Source organism: Pundamilia nyererei, unplaced genomic scaffold, assembly GCF_000239375.1.
Source record: "Pundamilia nyererei isolate P.nyererei 1_Seehausen unplaced genomic scaffold, PunNye1.0 scaffold00015, whole genome shotgun sequence".
In the NCBI taxonomy this organism is placed as follows: Eukaryota; Metazoa; Chordata; class Actinopteri; order Cichliformes; family Cichlidae; genus Pundamilia; species Pundamilia nyererei.
The window spans coordinates 4454481-4466999 of record NW_005187416.1 but is presented as its reverse complement, the minus strand read 5'-3'; the positions used below and the strand labels follow the sequence as shown (position 1 = coordinate 4466999).

Below are 12519 nucleotides of genomic sequence, written 5' to 3'. Positions count from 1 at the left end.
GGGTCATGAGAACTTCATGCCTGGACGATATATGAGTTTAATGTTACTTGGACCGTGAAACACATTTTCATGTGACGAGATTACACGCCTCATTAATGAAAGTCGAGCTGCTATAGAGGAACATTAACTGGCCTGATAGCGCTTTTTCTTTGTAGATTTCTAGATAGTCAGTGGTTTTGTCTTATTGTTTTAATGTCTGTAAGCTTAGTCTGCAAGTTTAATTAAAATTTGAGCTCCGAATGTGTTTAACCTCCTAGGACCTGGCGTTCACATATGTGGATATCACATTTTGGGTTATTTAGACCAAAACAATCAATTTTGCATTATGCTGCTACCGTTCTATCTAAATTTTATATGAATATCCTCATATGTGCCTCTCATTTTTCTTAGAAACAAAAATTAGGAAAAAAGAAAAATCTGGCAATTCTTTATTTTTACATTCATTGGGTCCCAATCAGCCCAAATATCAAAGAGAGATTAAAAATGCATGCCATGGAAGAGTTCGGTTCTTAGGAGGTTAAAGTTTGAACCTGACATAGAGAGCCAGAGTAGGTTTTATGTTTTGGCTTGAGCTTGACTGTTAATTCCTGCCCTTGGAAACGGCAGTTGGCAAAACAATTAAACATGTTAATGTTTAATGAACGTCTTCATAATGAAAAGCAAAATACAACTTTCAAGCCATGTGTGCCAAGGTTTATGTTAATTGCTTTCAGAACCTGAAATATTTACCTTTTGTTGCCAACCAGATTGTCAGTTTAATATTTTTAGACTGTCAGAATAATTCAAAGTATATCAATAATTCACTGGCACACATTAGTGTCTCATAAAGTTAAAACCCAACACAAATAGATTCATGTCTTTATGGCGGTTCCTACGGGATAGGTATTTCATCTACTTGTATTGCAAAAGCGATATTAAAAACTGCTAGAAGAAAAAAAAAGTGTTGCTATGCAGGTACTGCTAAAAATCTCATAGAGCAGCCCGTAGAAAATGATTCATCCATTGGAAACCAAAAATATTTTTAATGTATTTTAATCACTAAAAATCCTTGAATAATAATCAAACTTGTTTGAAGTTAAACACTAAACATTCCTTGAACATTTGGGATTCAATTACCGGCTTCTATTTTTCCTTGCCTCCTGTAAATTCACTTAAATTTTATTTGTTCGGCACCAAATCACAAGAACAGTTGCCTCAAGGTAGTTTTTTGCAAGGTAAAGACCGTACAGTAATTCAGCTGCAAACCTCAGAGTCAGACAATCCCCAATGAGCAAGCATGTGGCGACAGTGGGAAGGAAAAGCCCCCCTTTGGCAGGAAGAAATCACCAGCAGGCTCAGGGAGGGGCAGCCATCTGCTGTGACCAGTTGTGGGTGAGGGGATGTAGACAGGACAAAAAAAAAAAAACTCATAATCATAAAGTGAGAGTGAGGTCACTTCAAAATCCACATTTCGAAAAATGTTTTTCCTCACATAGTCTACAGTTTGTGTATGCTAGCTTATTGATTTTGGTTCTAGACCAGGCCATATGAAAAGCTGTGCAACAATAAAAACATCTGGCAGAATCTCAGATTTGCACATGGTGCTTTGATCCACCAGCAAAGGTAATTCTGTTTTTGCTCTGTTTTATTTTGATTTGCTTAAAAGTTTAGTTTTCACTTCCCCATATGTTGCTGGCTAGGTTTAAGAAAAGATCAGCTTTTTGTTTATTACATAAACACCTTAGCAGCATTAACATTAACTTTGAAAAAAGCCATTAAATCGTTCATTTAAATGTAACAGCAAGAGATTCTTTAGAAGCATCCATATGTGACATGTTGCTACTGAGACATGTCTGAGTAATACCATAACTCAGTGCCAAAGGACACTGTGCATATCTTTGAGATGCCTGTGGGTTTGATGAATTGACAGCACTTGATGACTTGGAAGGACAACTAGCTGATATTTCAGTCTTCAGCATTTGAGATGCAATCTGCTCTACGTTCCTCTATAGTTTCAATGTTATCATCTCTGCAGGGTGGGAGCCACTGAGCCACACATCTCAGGAAACTACAGAAAAAAATGATTTGTATCTACACATCTACAGTGGGGCAAAAAGTATTTATTCAGCCACCGATTGTGCAAGTTCCCCCACCTAAAATGATGACAGAGGTCAGTAATTTGCACCAGAGGTACACTTCAACTGTGAGAGACAGAATGTGAAAAAAAAATCCATGAATCCACATGGTAGGATTTGTAAAGAATTTATTCGTAAATCAGGGTGGAAAATAAGTATTTGGTCAATAACAAAAATACAACTCAATACTTTGTAACATAACCTTTGTTGGCAATAACAGAGGTCAAACGTTTACTATAGGTCTTTACCAGGTTTGCACACACAGTAGCTGGTATTTTGGCCCATTCCTCCATGCAGATCTTCTCGAGAGCAGTGATGTTTTGGGGCTGTCGCCGAGCAACACGGACTTTCAACTCCCGCCACAGATTTTCTATGGGGTTGAGGTCTGGAGACTGGCTAGGCCACTCCAGGACTTTCAAATGCTTCTTACGGAGCCACTCCTTTGTTGCCCGGGCGGTGTGTTTTGGATCATTGTCATGTTGGAAGACCCAGCCTCGTTTCATCTTCAAAGTTCTCACTGATGGAAGGAGGTTTTGGCTCAAAATCTCACGATACATGGCCCCATTCATTCTGTCCTTAACACGGATCAGTCGTCCTGTCCCCTTGGCAGAAAAACAGCCCCATAGCATGATGTTTCCACCCCCATGCTTCACAGTAGGTATGGTGTTCTTGGGATGAAACTCAGTATTCTTCTTCCTCCAAACACGACGAGTTGAGTTTATACCAAAAAGTTCTACTTTGTTTTGTTGTGAGCTGATGCCATTCTCCCAATCCTCTGCTGTATCATCCATGTGCTCTCTGGCAAACTTCAGACGGGCCTGGACATGCACTGGCTTCAGCAGCGGAACACGTCTGGCACTGCGGGATTTGATTCACTGTACATATGAACTGCTGTGTAGTAATAGGTTTACAGTTAGAGATCGGCTCAGTTCATTCAAAGGGTTTGCCGCGATCCTTCAACGATTTAAAAAACACAATCTAATGAAATGTATGTCTGTATAACTAGAAGTGATGTATAAAACATGTTCTTTTCCTTCGCTCATGTCTAAGTTGTCAAACTTTCCCCACGTTTAGCCTGTTTAGTCTCATATTAGCAGACTTTTTTGCAGGACCAGCAGCACCAAACCACTCTTTCTCTCTGCCTCTCTCTTTGGCTGTCTTCAAACTTGTGTTGATAGTATTTACTTATGTTTCAAATGAGCTTCTCATTTCTATTCATTTAGTTTTGCTAAAACAAAACCCATTTTCCATCCTGCCTGCTGTATTTAAGTCTTTCTTTTATTTCTCGCCCCTTTCATAGCCTCCCTTTCTTCTCATGGTCTGTTTTCCTCATTGAAAGCCAAGTAAGCAAATCATCACAGTTGCCTTTGTTATTGCTGGAGGATTAAAATGAAGACACACTGTTGAATGTCTCTGTTATGTCAGATAGACAGCTAAAAAGAAAAAGAAGCAATGATGCTTTGTTTTTGCTTCAGACAACACTTCAGACAAAGGTACTTAAAAGCTATTAAAAAAGTAGCAAAAATGTTGTTTTCCTATAAAACGGCAGAAGTTTTAGTAAATCAGTTGTGTTTTTTGAATACCAACAATATTCTAATAGTGTCGTAACATAAGCATTGTATCAGTGATTTGTCAGAAAGACTTTTTCTCATCTGGTCCTCCTTCTTAGGTGAAGTCAGGTCACCATCTTGGCATAATTTGTTTTTGTGCCCCCTGCCTCCTCTGCTCTGTCCTCTCATCTTTATTACATCTTCTCTCTCCTGTTGGTCTCCCAGGATTTATAAGCCTCTTCGAATCACTGTACCTTACTCCTCCTTCTGCTCAGCCATCAGTCTTCTGCTCATCTCTGTCGTCATCTCCTTCCTTCACCTTGCTTTACCTTTGTGCATCTCTTTGAATCTTAAAATGGACAAAGCTTCTAAACACCATAAAGATTCATCAGATGAAAGTGTTCTTTCCCTCTCTTTGTGTCTCTGAAGCTGTGGATGTGTGGTGGTCGGATGGAGGACATCCCTTGCTCCAGGGTAGGACACATCTATAGGAAGTATGTCCCCTACAAAGTGCCTGGTGGGATCAGCTTGGCAAAGGTAATTCTTCTCACTATGTGCAGTGGATCAGTGATGGATTTTCTGCATACTATAAAAGCAAAATACACAGGCTCTAACATTACTTCTGATACATTTAAGTCATAGAGCAACAATTTATTGTATTCTATAAACTAGTAGAGAACTAGTCAATGAGATAAAAAGCCTGATCAATTAAAGAAAATCCTTTTTTTCCATTCCAGGAGCTCCTTTTTTATTTTTTAAAAGACTAATAATTCTGATTTTACTGAATTACAGTAGTATATGGTAGTATAATGCTATAATATCCTAAGGAGTACTAGAAGGAGTATTCAATCTGGATTATGGTGCATCCCATCACATGCTTGCTCACACTCACCACCCCCTACCCTTTAAAAAAATTCTTATTGTTGCCAGTAAGATTTTTAATAAGGAATGAATGATTAACTGTCAACCAGCATGCTTCAAACAAGAGTAAACATTTAGGTAAACAGATTTTTGACAAACTAGTGTTTTGTTGTATTCACACTCAGGGTTTAAAAGCAATACAGAAACATGATTTTTGGATCTCTGCTAATTATGACGTTATATGGAAGATGGGATGTTTTTAGTAGATATGTGTATGTGTAAGTGTGTATTCATAAAAGTACAAACACACACACACACACACACACACACACACACACTGTAGCAACTTCTGTGCCTCTGAAGTCCGCTGAGCAGTGAAGCTGAATGCATCCCTGCCTTTTAAATGAACCTTTAGCTAATTAACCCCAATAAACAAGTAAACAGAAACATACATGCTATACATTTGCATGCACACACAGAGTGGTGCAGGGTTTGTATTTTCTGCATCCTCTGCTAAGTACACTACTCTTTCATCTCAGTGTACTTTACAGTCTGCTCAGCATTCACTCATAAAAGACCACCAGGCAAGAGGCAGAAATATGCAGGGTATCCATTATCTACAACTTATAGCCTTTCCAGGTGCTACTGTGAAGAATGAGCTTAAGTTCTTTTGTTATTTTTTTTTCAGCACCTACACAGAATAGGAAATTGTCTAAAAGTGCTTAATCATCTGAGGTGTAGCCAAACACCATTCATTATGTATGCCTCTGCTCTCAGCCTGAAACATGGCTCGGTATAGCTCAGTGTGTAGCTGAAAGTAACTGGCTTTGTTTTGTTTTTCTGAGGAACAGTCTCTAACTTAGCTTCATTGAAATGTTGATGTCCCTGAATCACCTGACCCTTTACATAAAAGCGGATAGTTCTTTTTTTCCCGTTTGTTGAGGTATCATTTCAATCAAAGCTGAATCAAAGAGAGCACTCTATAGGTCAGTTTCAATATATGTAGCTCAAATACAATGGTCAAAAATGACAGCAATAAAATGCCGTTGTCTTGGCAGATTCCTAGAGACAAATATACAGTAAAAAAAAACCCAGCACACTAGGTAAACATAGTTCACACCAGTCCATGGCAGCTCTCCATATAATTGGTCTCACTGTCAGGAACTAAAGGACCTATACTAGGGTACTTGTTTGCAGGTGGAAACACAGACAGCTTCAGAATCCATTGACACAACACATAGTTGATGCATTAAAGCAGTAGTTCCCAGCCTTTTCTGTGCCACGGACCGGTTTATGCCCGACAATATTTTCAAGGACCGGCCTTTAAGGTGTCGCGGATAAATACAACAAAATAAAACTAGTACCAAAAAAAAAAGAAGGTTTATTCATAACACACGTGAAAAGACGGTGGAAAACCGAGTTAACAATAAAAACGATAACAAAATAACGCTGAAAACCGATAAAAACCCTGAAAACCATACATTTCACACCTGAGCCTCAACTGTCGCGGCTTGGTACCAAACGACTCACGGACTGGTACCGGTCCGAGGCCCGGGGATTGGGGACAGCTGCATTAAAGTATAAAGCCACAACAAATTGAAGAGAATGGGAATGTTAAAGTTTGCATTACTCATAAGTGGACCCTTAAACCTTTTTTATGACTCCTATTATTGATAATGTGTTAGAGGTTCCTATTGTGTGAAATTTGAATTGTCTGCTAACAAAAAACTATTTTAAAGAATTAATCCAACCATGTGAAACTCCTTTTAACTTGATTTCAGAATCTAAAACGTGTAGCAGAAGTTTGGATGGACGAATACGCAGAGTATGTGTACCAGCGTCGACCTGAGTACCGGCACCTGTCTGCAGGTGACATGACAGCGCAGAAAGAGCTGAGGACCCGATTAAACTGTAAAAGCTTTAAGTGGTTTATGAATGAAGTGGCCTGGGATCTTCCCAAACACTATCCACCAGTAGAACCTCCTGCTGCTGCTTGGGGAGAGGTAAGAGCTGGATTAGTACATGAAACTGCTTTCATATATGTAGAGAAATTAAATAAATAGATGTATGCATAGAGATACAAACTAAAAAATAAATGAAAAAACACATCTGGAAAGGTTTTTGTGTGTACAATGAATATGGAATCGCTAAACTGAATACACGTCTGCAGTTACTGTAGATGTCATAATAAAAAATAATAAATACATTTTAAAACATCTGTGAATCCAACTTTGTTCCCATTGTGTTTTCATAATTCCAGAGACTATACAGGCATAGGTATGTTTCGTGTTTGATTTTTCATTTAGAATCCCGGACAAGCCCCCAATTGTAACCAGCTGGCTCAAGGAACATGACTCCACACAGTCACATCCAGCTGCACTTGGTCATACATGTTTAACATGCCTCTGACATCTGCTGCAAAATTCCCTATTTCTCCAATCCATTAACCCCCCTTTAAATAGCCGAGCATCCGCCTGTAGCCACAAAGGGAATATTTACTAATCACTCACCAATTTTTGTACGCAAACTATTTGCTGAAAGTAATTAGCTCAGAACCTGGATGCTAAATTGTATTCTGCTGCTATAAATAAATTCAAATAGATATATTATATAATACTGCGGTGTGTTGCTCAAATAAATCATTTAGTATCAGAAAACAGACAGTTAATGAGCATGTTTCAGTTGTGCTGCAGAGAATATTTTCGTGGCAAAAGCAAGATGAATAATTATATCAAATCAAGATGAAAATGATTACAAAATGTATGAAAATTAACTCTGCGTAATGAAAAGGTCAAAGTATTTTTCCAGCTTTCTTTTGAAAATATCGTCATCTTCTAGTTCCCTGTTTGTTGTCTGGGAATCATGTTTCATGCCTTAGGGCTCTTTTGCTAACTCATTTCATGGAAAGAAAAATTTGTGTATTCACAATATTCAGATTCTGCTCTCAATGTACCCAAACTGAAGCCACAGAAGTAAAGCTGTTGGAAATATGAACAACTCTAGTTACCCTATCCTATGATCAGCCAAAGCCAAAAATAATTTCTTTTAGGAACAGATTACCAAAGTTTGAAATTTTCAACAGACTTAACAAAAATCTATAATTTCACTGTAAAATTTCATCATGAATGTATTATGTGACTGTAACAAGTTCACGAAAAACTAGCTTAAGGCAGGAAAATCGTTTCTACTGGTTTCAACTTGTAATGTTTTGAGGGTTTTTTGATTTAAGAAAAATAGATTACTGATGAGAATTGTTAAAAAGGTATAAAGGATTGAGGTACGCGCTAAAGAATTCTCAGTGGTATAAAAAGACAAGAAACAGTGATGAAACACGTTTGCAATAACACACTATTTTTTAGTATTTTTAACAAGCTGCAATTCCTATCGGTGCCTAGTTACACTCCTGGAAGGCAAAAAATGCCTCCAAGCCTTTACATGTGAAGTGCACAAAAAAGAACTTAAGAAAAAAGATAAAACTGAAAATCAATCTGCTGACTACAGTCAGTGTATGGATTTACTTGTGTAGGACTAAGAGCGGAGATTATACTGTGTATTGTAATCTCAGCATGTTTATGGGTTTCTGGTTTATGTCAGTTTATCATAGTTGTATATGTGCTTTTCAGATACAGAATGTGGGCAGTGGAATGTGTATGGAGGTCAAACACTTTGTGTCAGGGAGCCCCATCCGCTTGGAGAACTGTGTGAAAGGCCGTGGTGAGGTGGGGTGGAGTCACGGACAGGTAAGGGCACCCTCTTAAATGAGATTATTGGGTTTTCAGTTCATATCCTAAAGCCTCTGAGATGATGTTCTAGCAACATGATGGGTTGTTAACAAGCTGTTTTTTTTTCAGGTAAATTATTTTCATTTGTTTTCTTACTTTAGTAGCATGTTAATGAAAGTGTGTTTTTACCAACAAGGTATATTAAGGAGGAAAAAAAAACTAAACAGACAGACAGAAAGTGGACCTTTTTAATGTCATGCTAATCTTTTTTTTTATTCAAACAGCAAATAAAAAAGAAAATTAACAGGTGGAGAAAAGACGTTGGTGTCAAATTATACTGCAAAAGAACGATCATTTGTCCCATTATTTAAATTGTTATATTTGAATTACATTTGGCCCTGTCATTTTTATCCTATAATTGTACAAAATTAAGTCTAATCACTTAATTGAGATACATTTTAATAGTACTATTGATTCAATTCAATTCAATTTTATTTATATAGCACCAAATCACAACAAAAGTCACCTCAAGGCACTTCATAGATACAGAGAAAAACCCAACAATCATATGACCCCCTATGAGCAAGCACTTTGCCGACAGTGGGAAGGAAAAACTCCCTTTTAACAGGAAGAAACCTCCGGCAGAACCAGGCTCAGGGAGGGGCGGGGCCATCTGCTGCGACCGGTTGGGGTGAGAGAAGGAAGACAGGATAAAGACATGCTGTGGAAGAGGATAATATCAGATATGATTCAATGCAGAGAGGTCTATTAACACATAGTGAGTGAGTGAGTGAGTGAGAATGAGTTACCTCATTCTAACTTTTGCAAAGTGATATGCTTCCCTGTGGAAAAACAGCTTGTTTTTTCAAAACTTCTAATTAGAATGTGGTGACCAAATGTGTGCAGTTATCACATCCATAACATTTTGCAGCTTGTATGGTCATAGGGTGCAGTCCATATGTTTTAGGATGGCAAAAGATTTTTCTTTTAATATCAAAAGTTCAATAAAAATAAAAACTGGATTTGATTCCAAATGTTGAACTTGGATTTGGTAACAGATCATAGGAAATGAATTCTTAATGGGTGAGACAGTAAAAACTTTAGTGACAAAAGGAAGTGATTCATATGTGTACTGTATATCTTAATTGATTAAGTGTACTGTGGTTTTGTACAGCATTACTACTAAAAAATGTATAATCATCCACAAACTTATGGACCTGAGTGTAAATGTAACCTCCAACTATTTGGGCTAGATCGATTGAACACTGATGTGGAGAAACTATTGTATAAATCAAATAAATCCAAAATGCTTATTTTATCGGCTTTACTATCTCTACACCATGTAACACTGCAACACTACCATAATAACCCCAATTTCAACAAGAAAATCAATCTGACAGAAAAAAAGGTAGAAATTTCACGTAGACAAAGGAAGGACAGTCAGATGTTGTTACAGCTCAGATGTGCTCCCTGCAGGTGTTAACATTTGGCTGGAGGGAGGATATCCGGGTGGGTGACCCCATACATACAAGGAAACTGTGCTTTGATGCCATCTCCCACAGCAGCCCAGTCACCCTGTATGACTGTCACGGCATGAAGGGAAACCAGCTTTGGCGGTACAGAAAGGTATGATGAACAGAAATAGAGAAATTCTAGAGTTCACTGCTTGTAGAAAATTAGTGTATTTACTAATTCATCCTATTCAATGCTCTCCAACTGTCCTGGCCTTAGGAAGGTTTTATATTTGTTAAAAAGTCACCAAAGTAAAAATAAAAAAATAAATAAAAATTGAAATGTCAAGTATTTCAGTGTGTGCCTGGTAAAAGGTCGATAGACACTTTAAATTTTGCAGGAGCAAAGTGTAACATCCTGCCGGTAGTAATGCGTACATATGCCATATAGAACACCAACAAGTTTGAGAAATAGGTTTAATCGTTGTGGAGTATAAGGCTTTAAAATGTGTATTAATCACAGAGTATTAGATTTTTCTCTTTGTATAAAGAAGGAAATAAATGTCCTGTGAAGAAGTTAGCTTCTTGTATAATATGTATATGTTTATCTTTCCTCCAGGATAAGAGTCTGTATCATCCCGTCAGTAACAGCTGTATTGATAGCAGTCCGAGTGAGCGGCGAGTCTTCATGAACACGTGTGACCCTGCCTCTCTCAGCCAGCTGTGGTTGTTTGAAAGAACCAACACCACTGTGCTGGAGCACTTCAACCAGGGCACCAACTGAGCTTACTGAACAGTGAGATGACACGTCTTCCAAAAAGAATGATCATGACTCAAAGGTCATCTTTGTTCAAGTGAGTCTTTCTGAGGGAAGAGATGTTTGATTTTGTTTTGAAATGGACAAATTACTTTGCTTTTTAATTTCTCACACTGTTACTGTAGTGGCCTGAAGACTCGTGAAATTATTGGTAGTACATTTTAGAGTATACTTTTATGTTAAAAGTGGTCCTTGCCTGGCTGATAAACATAAAACACCATACAAGGTTGTATGTGTTGCTTCCAGTAGTTATGTTTGCAGCCAGCATAACCGGTGTAAGGCAACAGGGTCAAGGCTCACTACAGAAGGAAAACATGCTCATAAATCATAAAGCCCTGGTCACACAGACCTTGCTGCACCTGGGCAACCGTCAGTCAGTAAGGAACCTGTGTGTTCCCCAACCAGTTTGCAAGTGGTTGCTGGCATTCACTAGGTGAAATTGGTTGCAAAAAGATACGGTGCTGTACCGAAAATCTCTTCGCTATAGCTTTGTTCTCTAGCATAATGCTGGTGTCTTATGTACTTTGCATGGAAGATGCTGATCTGCCTGCAAACATTTGCCAAAACTTCACAGTTAAACTGTAAAGTGTGCGAAGCAAACCCAAAATCATGGCCGTTCACACTAAAAGTAAAAATCGTGACTTTTTGACTTTGTGGCCTGCAGTGTGTTAATCCTATGATTGATTTTAAAGAAGTTTACTCCTTTAAAAAATATTTATATTTCATGTCGCCCAGTGTGATGAACATTTACTGATGCAACTTCAATAATATTTAACAACGGTGAAGAAACTAGACACGAAACCACCATTACGATTATCATTAATGTTTTGCTAGTTTGCTTTTTTTTTAACTTCCTTAAGGATTACCCAGTAAGCCTGTTAAATAGAGCTATAATGGTCTCAGAATTTATGGAACCTGTATATCTTCCCTTTGTTTCAGTGTTGTCAAGGTATGAATGAAAGCTACAAGTGAATAAGACACAGCTTTCCAGACATACCCTGTGGTACAGTGATCTAGTGCAGTCCCTGAGAGCTGAAGAGCTGGTGGGACCACAAGCAGTGACATCCAGAATCCAATCATGAAGCGCAAGCTTGTCGTGGGAAAGGAGATAAAAGAAGGAAATGCTTGCCTGAGCACCAGCACCCGAAACGCTCAGTGAGTGCAAAGACACAGTTCATTTTAAAATGCCTATTATAAAATATGTGATTTTGATAATATTTTGATTCTGTTTATCGTCAGGATGGGAGAACGATGGTGAGACCTGACTGCCTTGTGGAAACCCTGAAAATGTGGAGCTTTTAAAGATGGAAGACTTGGACCTCAAAAATGTATAAGAGGAAAAAACTTCATTTGACTGCGGTAAAAATACTGATACTGATGCCGATTATGCTGGATTTAATGGATGAGCTATCCAGTTTTTATTTCATTTATTTATATATTTTTGTCAATGCTATCTTTTTACTCACGGCACCAAGTTCTTTAAAGGCACAACTTGAGAAAATGAGGAGGGACAAAATCCTGCACAGTGTGTAGATTTACTAAAAATATACTTTTTTCAAAGGCACAAAGACTTTAAAGTGAACTTTTTTGTATAATGTTATAAACAAACTAAATATTACGTGAACATCATTTCAAAATGTATTTTGTGTTGTCTGGTAAATTACAGGTAAAAACTTCTTTTTTAAAATTATATTTTCATTAAATGTTCTGCTATGCTAAACTACTACTGAGGCAAGGTTAAGCAGTTTTCTCATGTGTACTGATTAACAGTTGTAAACCAACAGATATTTATGCCATTTACAGAAAACATAAGTGAGCACTTTGCTTGTTTGCATGTGTTGGCAATTCTCTAACAGCTAAAGGAATTCTCAGGGTACAGCCCTGTCTCCCAAAAGTTTCGTTATCATTTTATTGTTGATTTCTAAACAAAATGCAAGAAACCAGTGTGCACTCTTTTAATTCAATTCAATTCAATTTTATTTATATAGCGCCAAATCACAACAA

General features: G+C 37.7%; 1 protein-coding gene across 1 annotated transcript in view; it reads left to right on the top strand.

Annotated features, from left to right (window-relative positions):
- Nucleotides 1-12066, top strand: part of LOC102208299 (polypeptide N-acetylgalactosaminyltransferase 10-like) — an 86536-nt gene extending 74470 nt beyond the window's left edge. The window contains exons 8-14 of the mRNA XM_005725444.1: nucleotides 4094-4201; nucleotides 6307-6528; nucleotides 8149-8265; nucleotides 9724-9873; nucleotides 10318-10552; nucleotides 11455-11670; nucleotides 11755-12066. Coding sequence (XP_005725501.1) covers nucleotides 4094-4201; nucleotides 6307-6528; nucleotides 8149-8265; nucleotides 9724-9873; nucleotides 10318-10482 — 762 coding nt within the window. The 3' untranslated portion in view covers nucleotides 10483-10552; nucleotides 11455-11670; nucleotides 11755-12066. The remainder of the gene's footprint in view (nucleotides 1-4093; nucleotides 4202-6306; nucleotides 6529-8148; nucleotides 8266-9723; nucleotides 9874-10317; nucleotides 10553-11454; nucleotides 11671-11754) is intronic.
- Nucleotides 12067-12519: the final 453 nt, after the last annotated feature.